Here is a 23,223-nt window from a genome sequence, read left to right on the forward strand (position 1 = left end):
TTGTGCAGTAGTCTACCATGGGGAATCTTATCAAGCGCCTTACTGCAATCCATATACACCGCATTAAGGGCTTTACCCTCATCCAACTGTCAATGCAAGACTGAGGGTGTTGTACTTAAATGCACACATATGCTGGAAAATGGCTAATGTAGCACCCTCATTTAAGAAAGAGAGGGACAGAAGATAGCAAATTATAGGAGTTAGCCTGACCTTAATTGTTGGTAAGATTTTGAGTGCATTATAAAGGATGAGGTCGCAGAGTAATTTGAATAAGTAAGCCAGATTCAGTGCAGCTATGTCATTGCTAAATCCTTCTGAATTCATTGAGGAGGTAATGAGCAAGATAGATAAAAGAGATCCTGTGGACATGATCATTTGGATTTCCAGAAGTCCTTTGACAAGTTGTCGTACAAGAGGCTGTTAAATAAGATTATAGTGTTAGGGGCAAGGTACTGGCATCAGTAGAGATTGGCTGACTGAAAGAAGGCAGAAAGTGAGATTGAGAAGTCTTTTTCAGGATGACAGCTGGTGACTAGTGAAGTGCCATAGGGAATAGTGTTGGGATCACAACTACACACTATATACATTAATGATCTAGATGAAGGAACTGAGAGCATGTTGCTAAGTTTGCAAATGATGTAAAAGTAGGTGAAAGAACAGATTGTGTTGAGGAAGCAAAAAGACTGTAGAAGGACTTGGACAGGGTGGGAGGTTAGGCAAAGAAGTGGCAGATGAAAAGATGTTTCCACGAGTGGGAGAGACTGAAACCTGAGCACACAGCCTCAGAGTGAAGGGACAACCTTTTAGAATTGAGATGAGAATTTTTTTTGGCCGGAGTGTGAATCTGTGGAACTCATTGTTGCAGAGGGCTATGGAGACCAAGTCATTGAGTGTGTTTAAGATAAAGATAGGTTACAGGGAAAAGGTAGGAGAATGGGTTTGAGAAACATATCAGCAGTGATAGAATGGTGGGAGACAAAACAAAATCTGCAGATCCTGGAATCCAAAGTAGAAAAGCAGGAGGCTGGAAGAACACAGCAAGCCAGGCAGCATCAGGAAAGGGTTATATCTAAAATGTTGACTTCTCCACCTCCTGATGTTGCCTGGCTTGCTGTGTTATATTAGCCTTCTGCTTGTCTGCTATGATAGAATGGTGGAGCAGATTTGAAAGGTGGAATGACTGAATTCTGCTCCTATATCTTTGGTCTTGTGGAGTATGAAGCATAAACTGATAGTGAGAGAGACCCAAAATGAAGTCCTTCTTCAAATAATGAACATTTAAAAATAATGTTCACATTTGTAAAGACCATCAGTGTGGATTGCTTGTGGCTACATGACGAGATAGTTGAGAGAAAGTTAGGTGGCTCTGTCTGACAATTATCAGCTGGTTTCTGGGTTTCAGGCAGTCTGATGTTGTAAGGTGCTGGCATATTTTGGAACTGGCATTGGTCTGGGATCTTAGTTGGTTGCTCAGCCAATGGAGCTAGTTGCCAGTTCCCGTGGCATCTTATCTTCAGTCGGATTAAATGGAGAGGGGTGCATTGTGTAGCTGACTTGATGTGTATCTTTCAGAAAGTCTCTGCCTGTGCCCTGGACTATCCTCCAAAGTGTAGCCTACTGTAATAAAATATTTTGAAAATGACCAACCCCTCTTTGGTTTGTACCTTTACTCTGGACTCTCAAATTGTTGTGGCATACTAATGTTTATTCAACAATCAAAGAGAAACTTATGCTCACTAACATTTGCACTCATGTTCACATGTGCAAGTTGCCTGTGCTTCACTGAGAGTCAGAGAGGCAGTGATCAGTTCTCTCCATTCAATGTCGAAATAGATAATTTGCCTACTTTGTCCTGACATAACTAGCTTAACCTGCAGGGCACAGTTCCTCATACTCCACTAGTGCATGTTATCCAAGTACTGAACATGCCTTATTGACATTTAGCGATGGGCCAGCTCTTGGATAGTCTGAACATGCCTTCTCAATTTTATTTTGATTACCTTGCATAGCTACTTCTCTGTTGTGCAGCCCTCACGAAACTAAGAAAAGAATAATTTCATCTCTGTCAATTTCTTAGCTTCTAAGCAACCAATAACTATAATAGTGTCAATTTACTATTATCTAGAATAATCAGAATAATTATCTAGAAAACTTGCAGATTCTGTTTGTACAGTTCTTTTAACAAAAGCACAGTTAGACCACTTTAATCACACGACAGGCTTGGAACTAAGGTCATGAAGTCTTTAGGGGTTACACATCACTTAAACGTTGATTTTTAAAAACAACATCCATGCCGGTCCTTAAAAGTCAATAGGTTCAGTTGAACTCAGCATTAGAGATTCAGCATGTTCAACCCGCCATTTTCTGACACTGTTTCCTTGTCTCAATTGTCTGTTATTTATGTACAATGCTTCCCCTTTGCAGGGCATCATACCATTCTCAGGTATAGTGCAGAAAGAGTGAGGACCACTTACAAAAGTTGTCTTCACTAATCTGACTCTTGGTACCTTCAATATAATCAATGAAGTAAATTGTGCATAGGTGGGCCTGTATGTCTGATCCTTGCAGTACCCAAATAGCCATAACTTGAAAATGTACCATATGTCTCTCCCCTTTTCCTGTCTGCCCATCAACCAGTCCCTTAACCATGCTAATAAATTAGTCCTTAACCCAACGTGAAGTAATATATGGAACTTAACCAAGTGCCTTTTAGAAATCCAGATGGCACTGAGTTCACTTAATCAAATACTGTTAGTTATATCCTCAAAAAACAAAAAGAATTGACAAGCTTGATTTCATTTCCATAAAAAAATGTTGTTAGCGGAGATAGAAAGATTTATCCTTTCCCCTTTAGGAGAGGGGTCAATAACCAGAGTCCATGGACTTAAGGTAAGGGGCAAGAGGTATGAGAATATTTGATGATGAATTTGTTCATCCAGTGGGTGGTGAGTAGAACTTACTGCTGAATGGATGGTAGAGGTGGGAGACATCATAATATTTTTAAAAGTATTTGGATGAACGCAAGGATACAGACCAAGGGCTGGAAAAATGGGCCAAAGTGCCTCTTTTTAATGCTGTACAACTCTATAACTATTTTAAAGACCTTGTTAATACCTCCTTTTTTTAATACATTCTAGCTTTTGTGATGAATCAAGAATGACATGCATCTGAGTTATTACTAGTCCAAGCTTCTACATAGTGAATTTTTATGATCCTTTACAGGCTGTAAAAATGCATGGAATGTTTATGAATGCTTTCTAAATCTGGCTGAATTTTCCAGAACGGACCAAAAACAAAGTTGTCTGCTCCGTGGAACAGTTGAGGCTTTTTACTTAAAGAGACTTTTCCAAAGGCTATGGCAGTGACCAATGTCAGACTACCCCTCTACTCACCCTGCCAACTGCAAATACCATCTCTTATTGGAGGAAGTCTCCATACTGCGGAATGGGTAGTAATTATCCTATGATTTGATGATTAATGTCAGGCTGATGAGCCTGCATTTTCCATTTCTTTCTGACCTTTTTTCTTGAATAGCTGTTTTGCAACATTCCATCCTTTTTTGAACTTTGGATGATCACAAACAATATTTTCACTATCTCTAAATATGCAGATTTTAGAGTCCTAGATTGTAATCTATCAAGCCAAGGGTATTTGTTGGCCATTGTAGTCCATTTAGTCTCGGGGACGTTTTCCTTCATTAGATGGGCAGAACCATGGTTGGCATTGATTCCTCACAGCATCAGGAACCCAGGTTCAGTCCATCTCTAGGGTGACTGTGAGATGTTTGCCCGTTCTCCCCGTATCTCAGTAGGTTTCCACCAGCAGTTCCAATTTCCTCCCACAGTCCAAAGATTAGATTAGATTAGATTACTTACAGTGTGGAAACAGGCCCTTCAGCCCAACAAGTCCACACCGACCCGCCGAAGCGTAACCCACCCAGACCCATTCCCCTACATTTACCCCTTCACCTAACACTACGGGTAATTTAGCATGGCCAATTCACCTAACCTGCACGTTTTGGGATTGTGGGAGGAAACCGGAGCACCCTGGGAAACCCACGCAAACACGGGGAGAATGTGCAAACTCCACATAGAGAGTCGCCTGAGACAGGAATTGAACCCGCTGTGAGGCAGCAGTGCTAACCACTGTGCCACCGTGCCATGCAGGTTAAGTAGATTGGTCGTGCTAAATTGCCCATTGTGTCCAGGAATGTGCAGTGGATTAGCCATGGAAATGCAAGGAAAGGGTACAGGGTGGTTCCGGATGCAATGCTCTTTGAAGGGTCAGTCTGGACTTGTTGGGCTGAATGGCCTGCTTCCAAACTGTAGGGATTCTATGATTCTGTATGTCACATCAGTAAAGAGAATTAGCATTCCATACTGTATAATATTTTAAAGAAAAGGAGGCAACATGGTGGTTCAGTGGTTAGTATCATTGCCTCACAGAGCCAGAGACACAGGTTCAATGCCAGCCTCACACAGTTGTCTGTGTGGAGTTTGTACGTTCTCCCCATGTCTACCGGTTTTCATCAGCAGCTCCGGTTTTCTCCCACAGTCCAAAGATGTGCAGGTTAGGTGAGTTGGCCATGCTAAATTGCCCACAGTATGCAAGGATGTGCAAGCTAGGTGGATTAACCATGGAAAATGCAGGGTTACAAAGATAGGGTAGAGGGGTAAGTCTGGGTGAGATGCTGTTCGGAAAGTCGGTGTGGACTTTTTGGGTCGAATGGCCTGCTTACACACTGTAAGGATTCAATGATTCTATAAAGATGTAAAAGCAGAAATAGATGGTTCAGTCCATTGAATCTGCTCCATATTCAATGAGATCATAAGCAAAAAGAGAAATTGCTGGAAACGTTCAGCTGGTCTGGTAGCATCTGTGTTGAGAAATTAGAGTGAATGTTTTGGGTCCAGCAACTTCTGTTTTTGTTTCTGATTTACAACGTCTGCAGTTCTTTTGGTTTTTATTCATTAAGTTCATGGTAGATCTGATATTTCAACTTTCCTGATTTTTCCCTGTAACTCTCGATTCCCTTACGATTAAAAATCTGGCTACCTCAATTTTGAGTATACTTTATCACTGAACTTTGACACTGTCTCCGGTATAGAGGAGCATGGATAGGATAAAAAGACAAAGTCTTTTCCCTGGGGTCAGTGAGTCCAGAACTAGAGGGCAAAGGTTTAGAGTGAGAGGGAAAAGATGTAAAAGAGACCTAAGGGGCAACTTTTTCACACAGAGGGCATTTGGATGAGTATATGAATAGGAAGGGTTTGGAGGGATATGGGCCGGGTGCTGGCAGGTGGGACTAGATTGGGTTGGGATATCTGGTTGGCATGGATAGGTTGGTCCGAAGGGTCTGTTTCCATGCAGTACATCTCTATGACTCTAATTAGTTTAATTAGCATGTAAGACCCTTGTTTCGGGCTGAAATATGCCATTTCTCCACAATGTCCACAGGCTCTTGTAAATGTTGTTAAAGAGATTATAAGTGCACCCTTAGAGACCTTCAAGGTGATGAGAAAGAGGCAGCATTATTTTACGAAAGAGAAATCATTTTTGGTCATACTAAATTGACTGTAATATCCAGGATTTGTGGGCTAGGTAGATAAGCCATGATAAATGCAGGGTTCAGGGATGGGGTGGAGTCTGGGTTTAGATGAGAGGTTTGATGTGGGCTCGAGCCAAATGGTCTCTTTCTACACTGTAGCAATTCTATGATTGTATTCTCTGATTTATTTTTCCAAGTCAGGGTGGTGAGTGGCTTGGAGAGGAACCTGTAAGATGGTGCTGTTCTCGATAGAGGTGGTTGTGGGTTTGGCAGGTGCAAACCAATGTTTTGCTAATGAAGTGACAAGGATAACCATTCCAATTGCAGGACCTGTTGCCTTTCCTTGGGCAGCCCACTTCTATTTCAGTCCAGTAGATACTTTCCTGGACAGCATCAATCCTCATGTCCGATTCAATCTCCAGTTGTGCAACAATCCTGTCTCTGAAAGCTGCTCACTAATCCGAGGTTGGCAGACCTTTAAGACTGGCAATGCCACCTTGAGCATTAACTGCAGTTGGTAATGAAGTGAGACCTTCATTCAGGGTCATTGGATACCTGATGAGAGATAAGTGTTGGTGGCATGTATGTCGTAGAGAGGATTCACAGAGAGTATTGGGAGTTTGATGGAAGGTTAGGGCAGTGGATTTGAACTGTTCTCCATGTCAGTATGGCCACCCTACTACTTTTGGAGTTAAAGGAGGAAAAGAATACCCAATCATATGCCCCCTGTTGTAGCTTCAGACGTTCCCTATCCTTCAAATGTGTTTCTCAGAACATAGCTGGAAATGTGTTGCTGGAAAAGTGCAGCAGGTCAGGCAGCATCCAGGGAACAGGAGAATCGACGTTTCGGGCATTCCTGAAGAAGGGCTTATGCCCGAAACGTCGATTCTCCTGTTCCCTGGATGCTGCCTGACCTGCTGCGCTTTTCCAGCAACACATTTCCAGCTCTGATCTCCAGCATCTGCAGACCTCACTTTCTCCTTTCTCAGAACATAGTAATGTCAACCTTTTCTTTCTTGAGACTTGAGAGCACCTTTTTCCTTTTAATGGGGGAGTGGCTCCCCTTTATATTGCAAGTGCACCACCTGAACAAATCGCTGGCCATGACCGCATTCTGCAGCTTGGAGCGCGCCCCCACCCACCGAGAAGAAGAAACCCAATCAATGTGCGATGAGTGGAGAGAGAACAAACTTTATCAAATCTGAAAACTATTCCTACAAACACGATCAAAACTATTAAACCTAAAGAACTAATCTCTGCTACTAAATTAAACAGCTGAACACAACAAACAAGTTTCTAGAGATTCCCCCCACCTTGCCCATAGGGGGCATTCATTCCCGAACTCACAACCATCCTAACACTTTCCAGTTAAGGCTGCACGCCCCAGACCCAAGCAAGAAAAGCAAACATATTATTTACACTCCTGCAAGTTAACAATGGACGCCCAACCCTCCCTCTCCTCATCTCAGCCCCACACATCTTTACATCAAATGAGTAACCACCCCCACCACACAACCCAGAACAACAGAATATCTAATAACCTCCAAACACGTATAATATAAAACACACTGGATTGCACACCAACACAATATCAAATCTATAAAGCCCGAGACCCCAAAAGGAAAAAAAACCAAAGAGAAAGTAGACCCAAAAATAAGCCATGTTATGGCATTGTCCCTATGCCCCTTCTTCTCTGTCTTCCTCTGCCAGAGTCTATCATTTCGACGAGTCCAAAAATTCTTTTACTTTTTCCACTGAGTCGCAGTAGTACAAAATGCCCCCATAGCCGAAACGTAGCATTGCCGGATACTCCAGGAATGTCGAATGTTTAAATCTCTTCGTTTTTTTCTTTACCTCATCAAAGGCCTTCCTTTTCTTAATTACAGCCCTGAAGAAGTAATAAGAAAACATTATTTTCGAGCCTATTTAAGCCAAAGCCTGTGGACCCTTTCCCAATTTTTTGGCTGTTTCAATTATTAAATGCTTTTCCTTGTACTGCTGGAGTCGCACTAGGACCAGGCACGGGCGCAGAGCCGGCCCGGACCTACATAGTGCGGTCCAGTAGGCCCGCTCCACACCTAGTCAGCCCAACTTGATCTCCAGGCCCAGCAGCTCCAGAAACCATCCCTTGAGGAATTCGGCGAGGTTTTCTCCTTCTTGCCACTCGGGTAAGCCCAGAATTCGCAAGTTTTCTCTCCAACTTCAATTCTCAAGATCGTCTACCTGGTCCTGCAGGGCCCGAATCTGGCCTCCCAGGATTCGGACCCGCCCCTTAGAGCTCACTGTTGGCCGCCGTCCTTTGTTCCACAGCTCCAACGTGCTGATCCAAAGTCCAGATCTCTTGCTCATGCTTTGCTAGCATGGTAATGATTGGTTCCAGCGCTCCCTCAATCTTTTCACAGAGTTTTGTAAACACCATGAGGAGATGCTGCTGTTCCATTGGACCCGAGGGCACCGCCACAGAAGTCAAGGTAACAGCTGCAGGTGTGCCAGACATAGTAGGGGAGTGCCCTGCTTGCTGACCTCCCCTAGGCCCTTATCCCTTGGATGTCTTCATATTAACCCCAGACCTTCTAAATTCGAATTTAAAGGGGCTCTAGGTATTCTGCCAGTTTTTAGCTACTAACTTTCCCCAGGAGTGACTAGCGGGAGCAGGGGGGTAGGAGCCCACCTTGCCCAGGGTATGGCACAGAGCCTAACACAGTAGAATGCTCAGACTGCTGCCATCTTGACTCAGCCCATTGGCACATCTGATCAAGATCCCATTGTAATCTGAGGTAACCTTCTTCGCTGTCCACTACACCTCCAATTTTGGTGTCATCTGCAAACTTACTAACTATACCTCTTATGCTCCCGTCCAAATCATTTATGTAAATGATGAAAAATAGTGGACCCAGCACCAATCCTTGTGGCACTCCACTAGTCACAGGCCTCCACTCTGAAAAACAATTCCCACCACTACCCTCTGTCTTTGACCTTTGAGCCAGTTCTGTATCCAAATGGCTAGTTCTCCCTGTATTCCATGAGATCTAACCTTGCTAACCAGTCTCCCATGGGAAACATTGTCAAATGCTTACTGAAGTCCATAAAGATAACATCCACATCTCTGCCCTCATCAATCCTCTTTGTTGCTTCTTTAAAAAAACTCAGTCAAGTTTGTGAAACATAATTTCCCATGCACAAAGCCATTTGACCATCCCTAATCAGTCCTTGCCTTTCCAAATACATGTACATCTGTCCCTCAGGATTCGCTCCAACAACCTGCCTACCATTGACGTCACTTACCACCCTTCTTAAACAGTGGTAACACATTAGCCAACCTCCAGTCTCCTGACACCTCACCTGTGACTATCGATGATACAAATATCTCAGCAAGGGGCCCAAAAATCCCTTTCCTAGTTTCCCACAGAGTTCTAGGGTACACCTGGTCAGGTCCTGGGGATTTATCCACTTTTATGTGTTTCAAGACATCCAGCACGTCCTCCTCTGTAATATGGACATTTTTCAAGACATCACCATCCAATTCCCTACATTTTATATCTTCCATGTCCTTTTGCACAGTAAACACTGATGAAAAATACTCGTTTTGTATCTTCCCTATCTCCTGTGACTTCACACGAAGGCCGCCTTGCTGATCTTTGAGGGGCCCCTATCCTCACTCTAGTTAGCCTTTTGTCCTTAACATATTTATAAACACCCTTTGGATTCTCCTTAATTCTATTTGCCAAAGCTATCTCATGTCCCTTTTTGCCCTCCTGATTTTCCTCTTAAGTATACTCCTACTGTCTTCATACTCTTCTAAGGATTCATTCAATCTATTTTGTCTATACCTGACATATGCTTTCTTCTTTTTCTTAACCAAGCCCTCAATTTCTTTAGTCATCCAGCAATCCCTACACCTACCAGCCTTTCCTTTCATCCTAACAGGAATACTGTTCCTGAAGGAGGGCCTGTGCCCGAAACGTCGAATCTCCTGTTCCCTGGATGCTGCCTGACCTGCTGTGCTGTTCCAGCAATAAAGTTTCAACTTTGATCTCCAGCATCTGCAGACCTCACTTTCTCCTCCTAACAGGAATATACTGTCTCTGGACTCTCGTTATCTCATTTTTGAAGGCTTCCCATTTTCCAGCTGTCCTATTACCATCTGCCTCCAATCAGCTTTTGAAAGTTCTTGCCTAATACAGTCAAAATTAGCTTTCTTCCTATTTAAAACTTTAACTTTTAGATCTGGTCTATCCTTTTCCATCACTATTTTAAACATAATAGAATTATGGCCACTGGCCCCAAAGTGCTCCCCCACTGACACCTCAGTCACCTGCCCTGCCTTATTTCCCAAGAGTAGGTCAAGTTTTGCACCTTATCCAGTCAGTACATCCCCCCACGTATTGAAACAGAAAATGTTCCTGAACACACTTGACAAATTCCTCTCCATTTGACTATTAGGGGATCTATAATACAATCCCAATAAGGTGATCATTATTTCTCAGTTCAACCCAAGTAACTTCCCTGGATGTATTTCCAGGAATATTCTTCCTAGGTACAGCTGTAATGCTATCCCTTATCAAAAACGCCACTCCCCCTCCTCTCTTGGCTCTCCTTCTGTCCTTCCTGTAGCATTTGTATCCTGGAACATTAAACTGCCAGTCCTGTCCATTCCCTGAACTACATCTCTGTAATAGTTATGATATTTCAGTCCCATGTCCTAACCATGCCCTGAGTTCATCTGCCTTCCCTGTTAGGCTTCTTGCATTGAAATAAATGGAGTTTAATTTATCATTCCTACCTTGTTCTCTGCTTTGTCCCTGCCTGCCCTGACTGTTTGACTTGGTTTTTTTTTTCAACTGTACCAGTCTCAGATTGATCTCTTTCCTCACTATCTCCCTGGGTCCTCCACCACAACCACCACCTCCTTAATAGTTTAAATCCTCCTGAACAGCTCGAGCAAATATCCCTGCCAGTATATTAGTCCCCTTCTTATTCAGGTGTAATCTGTCCTTGTACAGGTCACTTCTACCCCAGAAAAGATGCCAATGATCCAAAAAAGTGAATCCTTCTTCCATACACCAGCTACTCAGCCATGCATTCATCTGCTCTATCCTCCTGTTCCTACCCTCACTACCTCGCAGCAGGGGGAGTAATCCAGATATTACTACTCTCGAGGGCCTTTTTAAATTCCTGCCTAACTCTGTATATTCTCCCTTCAGAACCTCATCCTTTTCTCTTCCTATGTCATTGGTTCCAATGGGTACAATGACCTCCTGCTGGTCCCTCTCCCCCTTGAGAACATTCTGCACCCTCTCTGAGACATCCTTGATCCTGGCACCAGGGAGGCAAAACACCATTCTGATTTTTCACTGCTGGACACAGAAACATCTGTCTGTGCCTTGGACACGATTCATCTCCTGAAACCCAATGCACCCCTCATTATGTTAGAGCCTGTCTCAATACCAGAAACTTGGCTGTTTGTGCTACATTCCCCTGAGAATCCATCACTCCCTACATTTTCGAAACAGCATACTTGTTTGAAATGAGGATAGCCACAGCAGACTCCTGCACTAACTGCCTATCTCTCTTACCTTTCCTGGAGTTAACCCATCTATGTGACTATATCTGCAACTTTTCTCCCTTCCTATAACTGTCATCCATCGCATCTTCTTGCTCTTGTAAATTCCTCATTGCCTCTAACTGTCTCACCAACCGATCCATTCTATCTTATTAGGATTCGCAACCAATGGCATTTATTGCAGATATAATCCTCAGTAACATGTGAACTCTCCCTAAACTCCCACATCCGACAAGAAGAGCATATCACTCTACTAAAGGCTATTTTTGCTTCTTTCAATTTACAGACCCAGAAAATAGCACTGTCATATTCCTCCACAAAACACTGCTCCAGGCTAACTTAATACTTATGGCTTACATTTTTAAATTTAATCAAGAGACATATCCCAATAAAATATATCATCAAGGAAGGACTCACTACTGCAGACTTACTATAAGGCCACACTTAAAATATTCACTTATCATTCTGTGCTGTGTCTTCTCCCAAACAGATTCTTCCAAGATTAGTTGTGAATTTCACTGTTTGTTAATTTTCCCAGATGCTCGCCGATGTCCAGTGATACACGAGTTCAAACAGCAAAGGCAGGAACTGCGCAGGTTCACTGCTGTGTCAGTTAGCATTGTGGGTTTCTTTCTCTCTCTCTCTTTCTCTCTCCTGCATTGACCTCACCATGTGCTGCCTTTGTCTGTTCCTCTCACTTTTAAAAGTGCTGTTGTTTTGACTTTTTTTTTCTCCAAAGTTCCAAAACAATGCACCAGCACATAAAGCATTAATTGCTGTTCCTGGAATTCAAGGAAATCACCTTCAACACCTAAAAGTCCTCAAACACGAAGCAGCCTGTAACAGCCAGAAATTTTTCTTGTCCTAATCTTGGATTACCCAGAATCCAATGTGCATGTTTCCTATGACATGCCCTTCATTGCTTTCACTGGATAATGGACACTTTTCTCCCGCCAGGAACTGGGAAATAGTGATGACTGCAGATGCTGGCAGTTCAGAGTCAGTAAAGTGTAGAGCTGGAAAAAGCACAATCTTGATGAAATGTCCCAACCTGAAACATCAACTCCCCTGCTCCTCTGATGCTGCTTGACCTGCTGTGCTTTTTCCAGTTCCACACTCTATCAGCTCTGCCGCCAGAAACTGGACAAGTGGCCTTCTACCTGATTCTCCTGGTTTACCCACCACCTTGCCCACTCCAGCTTGCCTAATTCTGCCTGATAATTCCTTATGTGGCTTGGTGTCGTACCTGCCTTGGGATTTTTCATTATGTCAAAGGAATTACTTCAATGTAAGTTGTTATTTCTTGCATTACCCGTTTGTCATCTAAACCGTCCATATATATATATATATATATATATATAAATCTCTGCGAGATTCTCCCAATCTTGCATTATATGCTAACCTTTCTCAAATTCTGCAGTTATTAACTCACAAGAACTCTTCCAATAATGAAAATGCCTGATTATTTTCTTTAATAAAAGATAACAGGAACTGTTTTAGTTAAATATAATCTATTTTCAACAACACAGATCTCACTAAAAAAAAAACCACAACTTAGAAACACTGGTCAGATTATTGACCCATTTGCCAGTTTCCACATTCACTGCCACTTCGGGTAGTTTAATAATAGTATTGTCTGACCAGTTTCTCTCTGCAGAAATCTGACTTTCATGTTTAAAAGCAACCCAAAGTTCAGTTGCAGTTTTCTCTGATATTCTTTGACATTAGTTAACCTGAGACTGATTGTTATCAACCCACTGAAATTGACACTTCCTCCAAGTAATAATTTTCATTCTAGTTTGCTTGTGATTCAACAGAAACACAGAAAATCGGTACAGGAGTAGGCCCTTCAATCCTGCACCACCATTCACTATGATCATGGCTGAACACGCAATTTCAGTATCCCATTCCCACTTTCTCTTCCTTTCCCTTTATCCCTTTAGCCGCAAGGACCACATTCAGCTCTCTCTTGAATATATCTAATGAACTGGTCCCAATAGCTTTCTGTGGGAGAGAATTCCACAGGTTCACAACTCTGAGTGAAAAAATTCTTCCTCATATCAGTCCTGAATGGCTTACCCTTATTCTTAGACTGTGGCCACCAGTTTTGGACTTCCCTAACATTGGGAACACTCTTCCTGCATCTACCCTGTCCAGTCCCACCAGGATTTTATATGTTTCTATCAGATCACCCTTCCATTCTTCTAAATTCCACCGAGTACAAGCCCAGTCGATCCAGATTTTCATCATATTTTCAGATCTGCCATCCCGAGAATCAGCCTAGTGATCCTTCACAAAACTCCCTCAATAGCAAGGATGTCCTTCCTAAGACTAGGAGACCAAAACTGCACACAAGACTCAAGATGTGGCCTCACCAAGGACCTGAATAATGGGGAATGTATATTTTATAACTTGTTGACATGGACGAAGGATCTGTTTCCATGCTGTGTGACTCTAAGACTCAGTTTCCTTCACAAAACATTTGTCTGAGATGTAGATTGTGTATGTTTGCTATATTTGAATCTGCAGCTGCATGTAAGAATTTTCTTAGACATCTTAATGTATTCCGTCACATGTTCAGATTCATCTTAGAAGCAGAGCAGTCTGACAAACTCGCTTTCCTTGATTTGCTATTGAGAAATTTGGAATGTGTTCTCTATGACGGTCTACCGGAAACCTGCCTTCACTGGTTAATGTACATGGTGGGATTCCTACAGTTCCTTGCACTTTCATAGCTCACTGTGCAATTATACACCTAACTAGGGTGCATCAAAGCTATTCTGCAGGCTGATTACTATCTGATCAGTTTATTGCTCATTGTTTATCACTTATAATCATGAATGGGTCGAAGGTAACTTTGGACCTGAGAAATTCCCAGTATCTACTTCATGCTATCTGTTAGACTAAGATATCTCAGAAATTTGAGCAATAGGTAAAGTGGTATTTCCCACTGATGCTGTCAAGTTGCTGCCATCAGGCAAAAAGATGTTCTACCTAGCATGCAAATGTAACATGGCATATGAGTGCACTAACAATTGATTTGATTATCAGTCAGGGTCACAATGTGGCTCTTTTACTCTTGCTAGAAATAATGGTCCTGTGTTCTCCTGATTTCTAATAAGTGGCAGGAAAAAAACTTATTATAACTTTAGGATATCCTAAAACATTTCACAGTCATCCATTTGTTGTCACAATAACAAAGGAAACCCTGTGATGTGGAGAAGCCGGTATTGGACTTGGGTGGACAAATTTAAAAATCACACAAGGCCAGGTTATAGTTCAACAGGTTTATTTGGAAGCACTAGCTTTCAGAGCACTGCTCCTTCATCAGGTGGTTGTGGACAACCTAGGAAATCCCAGCAGCCCATTTGCATAGAGCAATATCCCACAAACAGAAAATATCCATTTTGGCTGTTTTCATGTCGCAGGATGATGAGTAATTTCTTTTTAATTATCTTCAAATTGAAGAAACTTCAACTGACCAGAGTTAGAAGACCCCACCTCTGACACAACAGTACTTCATTGGTTTTTCTGTGACAGCCCACATGGGTGGACTTGAACCAAAGCTTTCTGTGACACAAAAGAAAGTGCTATTACTAAGCCTAGGATGACAAAAATAAAGACTAATCATTATGATTTGTTCTAACGTGTATTTTTGCGAAGTTGGGTAAAGTAATTGTAGATTAGGAAATAGGAAGTTAGGATTAGATTTGTCCTAGGATTCTCTGGGAAGCTAGGCAAGAGATTGCAGAGCCTTTGGCTTTGATCTTTATGTCATCCTTGTCTACAGGAAGTGCCAGAACACTGGAGGATAGTAAATGTTGTCCCTTTGTTCAAGAAGGGGAGTAGAGACAACCCTGGCAATTGTAGATCAGCGAGCCTTACTTCGGTTGTGGGTAAAGTTTTAGAAAGGATTACAGGAGATAGGATTTATAATCATCTAGAAAGGAATCATTTGATTAAGGATGGTCAACACTTTTTTGTGAAGGATAGGTCATGCCTCACAGACCTTACTGAGTTCTTTGAGGAGGTGACCAAACAGGTGGATGAGGGTAAAGCATATGGTGTATATGGATTTCAATAAAGTGTTTGCTAAGGTTCTCCATTGTAGGCTGTTGCAGAAAATACGGAGGCATGAGATTGAGGGTTATTTAGCGCTTTGGATCAGAAATTGGCTAGTTGGAAGAAAACAGAGAGTGGTGATTAATGGGCAATATTCATCCTGGAGTTCAGACACTAATGGTATACCACAAGGGTCTGTTTTGGGGCCACTGCTGTTTGTCATTTTTATAAATGACCTGGATGAGGGTGTAGAAAGATGGGTTAGTAAATTTGCGGATAACACAAAGGTCGGTGAGGTGAAGTTGTGGTCAGTGTGAAAAGATATTGCAGGTTACAGAGGGACATGGATAAGCTGCAGAGCTAGGCTGAGAGTTGGAAAACAGAGTTTAATGCGGAAAAGTGTGCGATGATTCACTTTGAAAGGAACAACAGGAATACAGATTACTGGGCTAAAAGTAAGATTCTTGGTAACGTGGATGAGCAGAGAGATCTCGGTGTTCATGTGCATAGATTCCTGAAAGTTGCCACCCAGGTTGATAGGGTTGTTAAGAAGGCATACGGTATGTTAGCCTTTATTGGTGGAGTTTTCAAGTTTCGGAGCCACAAGGTCATGCTGCAGCTTACAAAACTTTGGTGCAGCCGCACTTGGAGTATTACGTACAGTTCTGGTCACCGCATTATAGGAAGAATGTGGAAGTATTGGAAGGGTACAAAGGAGATTTACCAGGCTGTGGCCTGGTATGGAGGGAAGGTCTTATGAGGAAAGGCTGAGGGACTTGAGGCTGTTTTTGTTAGAAGAAGATTGTGAGGTGACTTAAAAGAGACTGACAAGATGATCGGAGGATTAGATAGGGTGGACAGTGAGAGCCTTTTTCCTTGGATGGTGCTGGCTAGCATGAGAGGACAGAACTTTAAACTGAGAGGTCACAGATGTAGGACAGATGTCAGAGGTAGGTTCTTTACTCGGAGGATAGTATAGGCCTGGAATGCTCTGCCTGCAACAGTCATAGACATGCCAACTTTAAGGACATTTAAATGGTCATTAGATAAACATATGGAAGGTAATGGAATAGTGTAGGTCAATAGGCTTCAGATTGGTTTCACAGGTCGGCACAACATCGAGGACAGAAGCATGTACTAAGCTGTAATGTTCTTATTCTATGTTGAATAATATCACCAAGCCATTGCCTCCCCCTATTTTGGTTCTGTAACTTAAATTAACCAGGCTGAGAGAATGAATTAATTTACATAACATTACCTTTAAGAAAAAATTAATATGTACTTATGTTTCTATTATTAAATAGTTCGGATCCCTTAAATACTCAGCTGTTACAAAATATTGCTTTTTAATACCTTAAAGTAAACAAGGGATTGCTTTGTGTATGTGAAACTGGTTGTTAAATTATATACAATGACAGAACTCAAAGAGCCCAAGTAATGTCAAATGCTTTATTTTTTCCACAATCTGTTTGCTTACATCTTATTTTTTATTAAAATTGTGTGACTAACATTGTATTTTAAGTTAGTGAAGAAAGTGCACAAGAAAGCATTGAATAGTGGGTAGAACAATGCAAAACCGTTTTTTAAAAAATAAAGAACACTAGAATGATGAGGGAAAGAGTACGATCAATTAGGAACCATAGAAGTAATTTGTGTATTGACCTGGAAGACATGGGCACAGATCTCAATGAATATTTTGCATCTGGTTTTACAATGGGAAGGACAATGCTGATCTTGGCGTCAGGATGGAGGATTGTGAAACCTTTAGCAGAGGGGGAGGAGATACTAGAGGGGTTAGCAGCTTTAATAATTGATAAATCTGGAGGCCCTGATGAGGCGTATCCCGGGCTGTTGAGTCCAGAGCTCATGGTAGTAATTTTAAATCCTCTCTGGCCATAGGTGAGGAGTTATAGAGGGTCCAGCACAGAAATAGACCCTTCGGTCAACTCATGCATGCTGACCAGATATCCTAAACTAATTTAGTCCCATTTGCCAAAATTTGGACCATATCCTTCTCAAACCCTTCCTTTTCAAGCCATCTAGATGGGTACATGAATAGGAAGGGTTGAGGAGGATATGGAATAAATACTGGAACTAGATAATTTAGGATATCTGGTCAGCATGGATGAGTTGGACCCAAGGAGCTTGAGGACTGCTAATTTTAAAAAAGGGACAAAGAAATAAACCAGGAAATTACAGGGCAGTTTATCTAACCTCGGTGATGCAAAAGTTGTTAGAAAATATTCAGAGAGATAGAATATATCTGCATTTGAAAAAACACAGATTAATAATAATCCTTTCCTTTTTGAAGAGAAGGTTGTATTTGACGAATTTGATTGTATGTTTTGAGAAGGTAACCAAGGGTGTTGATGAAGGTAATTCATTTGATGTCTACATGGGCTTTAGCATAAGGTCCTTTTGATAAGGTCCTTTCTTGGCAGATGGGCTAAGAAAGTAAGAGCTTGTGGGATCCAAGACAAAGCAGCATATTAGAACCAAAATTGGCTGAGAAGCACAAAGCTAAGGCAGACAGTAGATATATTTTTCTGTGAATAGAAGTCTGCTTCTAGTGGAGTAACAGTGGATTGTTACTGGGGCCCTTGTTGGTTGTGGTGCATTAATGAGATGGATATAAATGTAGAGACTACAATTCAGATAATTGCAAATGACATGAAATGTCCTAGGTAGGCAAGTAATCATAGAGATCTACAGCACATAAAGGCCCTTTAGTCCATTATATCTGCACTGGTCAAAATAGCCATGTAACTACTCCATTTGTATTTTCCAGCATATGACCTATAGTTTTAAATGTCTTGGCATTGCAAGTGCACATTCAAAAACTCTTAAATGATCTGAAGGTTTCTGCGTCTATTACCCCTACAGGCAATGACCTCCAGACTCCAACCCTCTGGAAGAAAAGGTTTTTCCTCACATCTCCTTTAAACCTTCACATCTTACTTTAAATCTAAGCCCCCTATCATTAGAACATAGAACACTACAGCGCAGTACAGGACCTTCGGCCCTCGATGTTGTGCCAACCAGTCATACCAATCTGAAGCCCATCTAACCTACACTATTCCATGTATGTCCATATGTTTGTCCAATGTCGACTTAAATGCACTTAAAGTTGGTGAATCTACTGCTGTTGCAGGAAAAGCATTCCATACCCTTACTACTCTCTGAGTAAAGAAACTACCTCTGACATCTGTCCTATATCTATCACCTTTCAATTTAAAGCTATGCCCCCTCGTGCTCGCTATCAACATACTTGGAAAAAGGCTCTCCCTGTCCACCCTATCTAACCCTCTGATTATCTTATATGTCTCTATTAAGTCACCTCTCAACCTTCTTCTCTCCAACGAAAACAGCCTAAAGTCCCTCAGCCTTTCCTCATAAGACCTCCCCTCCATACCAGGCAACATCCTAGTAAATCTCCTCTGCACCCTTTCCAAAGCTTCCACATCCTTCTTATAATGTGGTGACCAGAACTGTACACAATACTCACAAGTGCGGCCGCACCAGAGTTTTGTACAGCTGTAGCATAACCTCATGGTTCCGGAACTCGATTCCTCTAATAATAAAAGCTAAAACACTGTATGCCTTCTTAACAACCCTGTCAACCTGGGTGGCAACCTTCAAGGATCTGTGTACCTGGACACCGAGATCTCTCTGCTCATCTACACTACCAAGAATCGTACCATTAGCCTAGTACTTTGCATTCCGGTTACTCCGACCAAAGTGAATCATCTCACACTTGTCCGCATTAAACTCCATTTGCCACCTCTCAGCCCAGCTCTGCAGCTTATCTATGTAGTCTCTTCTTCAAGAAGAAGAGTGTCTTCCTGTCGACCATATCTATGCATCTCATAACTTGACAAATCTCACTCATGTCCCCTCCCAAGGAAAACAACCCTAGTGTATCCAATCTCTCTTCATAAATGAAGCTCTCTGGCCCTGACAACATCTGATGAATCCCTCTCCAATACTATCCCATCCCTCCTATTATCTGGATCCCAGAACTGCACACAATACTCTAGCTGTGATCCAACCAACTTCCATACAGTTCCATATAACCTCCCTTCTCTTAAATTCTCTGCCTCAGCTAATAAAGGCAAGTATCCCATATGCCTTCTTAATCATTTTATCCATCTTCCCTGATATGTTAAGGGAATAGTGTGCATGACACCAAGGTCCCTGTGATTCTTAATGCTTCTCAGGGTTCTGTCGGTCATCAATATTCCTTTGCCTTTTTTATCTTGCTGAAGTGCATCACCTCACATTTATTCAGATTGATTTTGATATGCAATTGTTCGCTTATCTATATTCTCCTTTAATCTCAGGCTGTAATCCTCAATGTTTACCTCCCCACCAATTTTGTATATGCAAGTTTACTGATTAACCTTGTTGTATTCAAGTGCCATTTATATAAATCACAAACAGCAAGGGCCCCAGCACTGATTCCTGTGGAATTCCACTGAACCCAAATTTCCAATTGGAAAAACATCCCTCAACCATCATCCACTGCTTCTTGCCACTCAATCAATTGTGGATTCAATTTGTAATGGCTTTTCCTTTTGCTTTAAGTGCCATGCAGTGAGAAGGATAGCTATAACTATACTAAACTTAGGTATCATGGACTAAGCCCCACCCTCTGCAATTGGATCCTCAGTTTCCTGACCCACAGGCCACAATCGGTGAAGATTGGGGACAATATTTCATCCTCCCTAACACTCAACACTGGAGCCCCTGAGAGATGCATACTCAGCCACCTACTGTACTCACTGTATATTCATGACTGAGTTGCCAAATACCAGACCAATGCCATTTACAAGTTCGCTGATGACACCACCATAGTCGGTTGAATCTCGGGTGGCGACGAAACAGACTACAGACAGGAGGTGGAAGACCTGAGAAAATGGTGCACTGAGAACAAGCTAGCTCTCAATGTCAGCAAAACCAAGGAACTCATTATTGACTTTCAGCAGGATATTACTCATGCCCCCTAACAGCACAGAGGTGGAAGAAGTAGAGAGTGTCAAGCTCCTGGGAGTGGTCATCCACAACAAGCTTTCTTGGACTCTTCATGTGGACGCACTCATTACAAAGGCCCAACAATGTCTCTTCTTCCTCAGGCAGCTGAGAAAATTTGGCATAATGGCAAATACCCTTGCCAACTTTTATAGGTACACCATCGAGAGCATTCTGTCTGGATGTATCACTACCTGGTATGACAACTGTACCATTCAAGATTGGAGACGGTTACAGAGACTGGTGAACTCAGCCTGAACAATCACAAAGGCCAACCTCCCAACTATAGAGTCCATCTACCAGGCCCGCTGTCAAGGAAAGGCCGCCAGCATTCTCAAAGATCCATCCCACCCTGGCAATGTTTTCCTACCACGTCTACCATCAGGAAGAAGGTACAGAAGCCTGAATACACGCACCAACCGGTTTCATAGCAGTTTCTACCCTATTGTTGTTAGAATACTGAATGGACTCGCAAACTCTTAAAATTCACCTGTACCTGTGTTTTTGTTTTTACCGCTGTTTACCTATTATTTACTTATCTATGCTACTTAACAATATGATCTGACTGTATTGCTTGCAAGACAAAGTCTTTCACTGTGCCTTGGTACACGTGACAATAAATTCAATTCAATTCAATTCAATTTAATTTAATTCAGTTCAATATAAACTGCAGGAGAATATGATAGGTTAGCTGGTCAGAGCAGTTGGAATTGAAATTCAACCCAGAAATGTATGACGGAATGCACTTGTAGAGGGCTAGCAAGGCAAAGGATTACAATATGAAGGTAGAGCCATGGACGATACTGAAGATCAGAGAAACTTTGGTGTGCAAAGAGATCTCTAAAGATAGCAGGTCAGCACGATATTGTGGTTAAGAATACAAATGGGATTCTTGCTTTTATTTACAGAGGCATAGATTACAAGCACACTGATGTCTTGAATCCTTCGAACCCCATTCGGCCCATCAAACCCACACCAAACCGCCAAAGAGCATCCCACCCAGACCCACCCTCTAACCCTGCATTTCCTTGGCTACTCCACCCAGCCTGCAACCCCTAGACACTATGGAACAATTTAGCATGGACTATCCACCTAAGCTATGCATCTTTGGACTGTGGGAGGAAACCGGAGCACTTGGAGGGAACCTAAGCAGACACAGGGAGAATGTGCAAATTCCACACACACAATTGTATGAGGGTAGAATCGAACCCAGGTCCCTGGTGCTGTGAAACTGCAATGCTAAGCACTAAGCCCCATACCGCCCCTTTTGCTATGCTAGATCTGTATGAAATGCTGGTTAGGCCACAACTACATGCAGTTTTTGTCACCACGTTATAGCACTAAGCATCACATTATCGCAAGTGATTGCACTAAGAAGGTGCAGAGGAAATTCACCACAATGCTGTCTGGGCTGGAGGATCTGAGCTGTAAGGAAAGATTGGTTGGGCAGGGATTGTTTCTCTTGGAGCAACAAAAGACGAGAGGTGTCCAGACAGAGGTTTGTAAAATTATGACGGGCACAGTGTGGATAGGAAGACACTATTTCCACTGTAAGGTAGAAGGCGAAGAGGAGATTTGAGTGAAATGCTTTCAACCAGAGGATGGTGGGAATCTGGGACTGATTGCCTGAAACGGTGGTTGAGTCAGAAACTCTAGTAATACTTTTTAACAGCATTTACATATTTACTTGTATGGCATCAACTCTAGGGTTCGGGGTCAATAGCTAGAAAATGGGATTAGTGTAGTCAGATCTTAGTTGACTGGCATTGTCATGATTGGCCAAGTGGCCTGCACTATTTAAAAAGCGTCAATGAGCCATCTTCCTTTTGTTTGAAGATTTTTTTCTGATGTTGGTATTGGTCACTAAATTACCTTTACAGCTATTTATAATGAAATATATAACATAATTCCAATATAATCTGTTATGGTTATGCTTTCTGTAAAGAAATTGAATCTCACGTTCCCCTCATCCACAAAATAATTATTGTCTACATCCAAATGATAATATGAGCAGCAAGTTGCACTTTTCATGAAGTTAATTGAGGCTGGATTTTTTGAAGGAGCATTGAAGGACTTTTGTCTGTATAATTTGATTATAAAATCCATTTAAATGGATAGATATGAATATATTAATATCTTAATTGATAATATAAAGCTTTATAAGGATGCACAAGAATGTCAGATTAAATTTGGCTCCAGGGTAGACTTTGGCATAGAGGGAAATTGCTGCAAATTAATAATGCATTACATATTTTCAGATAAAAATATCCTCACCTGATAAAGAGATAAATATCCATGCTACTTAAATGTCAGAAATTTAACATAATTTGTTTATACTTTTATTTATAGGAACATAAGTGGACTTCAGAAATAAATAGTCTTTTTGAAAGACATGACCATGAGAAACAAAAGGTAATTTCTGCTGCAAAATATTTAAAATAATTTATCTGAATATTGATATACTCACTCGAGAGCACATCAGGGAGTGTATCACAGTCATCACTGTAATAGGTATGAGTATTGAGAATGCTACCAGAGAGTCATGTATGGCAATGATCATATCCACTGGTGCCAATACCCTGATCCTGGATATGTCCTGGATACCTCCCCAAGCATGGTTTATTCTGAAAGAAGGTGTTAGTTCAACATAGCTAATGGTCACAGCAAAGCCATGCTTACTTAGCTGACCTAAGAAAACCATGCCTCAGGGTCCACACGTAGTCTTGCATTAAGATCCCTCACTAAGTAAAGACGTCTTACTTAGAAATTCTACTGATAATTGTGTCAGTTTTCTCATAGAATTTGTCATGCTGTAGCACCACTGGACTTGAAACATTAACTCTGTTTTCTCTCCACAGATTATGCCAAACCTGTTGTGTTTCTCCAGTAATTTCTGCTTTTGTCTCATAGATCTGGTCTTTTTCACTGAGGTGGAACACAGAATTAAGCCAGAGATACTTATGAGTTTAACTGTCACGATTTGAGTTGAGACCACACATTCTGTACCATTTCTTCCAGCGGG

General features: G+C 41.8%; 1 protein-coding gene across 1 annotated transcript in view; it reads left to right on the top strand.

Annotated features, from left to right (window-relative positions):
• The window catches only part of LOC122551042 (cilium assembly protein DZIP1-like), a 191,868-nt gene that overhangs the window by 139,267 nt on the left and 29,378 nt on the right, over positions 1–23,223 (top strand). The window contains exon 9 of the mRNA XM_087988540.1: positions 22,551–22,613. Coding sequence (XP_087844666.1) covers positions 22,551–22,613 — 63 coding nt within the window. The remainder of the gene's footprint in view (positions 1–22,550; positions 22,614–23,223) is intronic.

This window comes from Chiloscyllium plagiosum, unplaced genomic scaffold (genome assembly GCF_037043375.1).
Source record: "Chiloscyllium plagiosum isolate Xiang-an unplaced genomic scaffold, Cpla_swu_hap1 HiC_scaffold_6, whole genome shotgun sequence".
Classification (NCBI taxonomy): Eukaryota; Metazoa; Chordata; class Chondrichthyes; order Orectolobiformes; family Hemiscylliidae; genus Chiloscyllium; species Chiloscyllium plagiosum.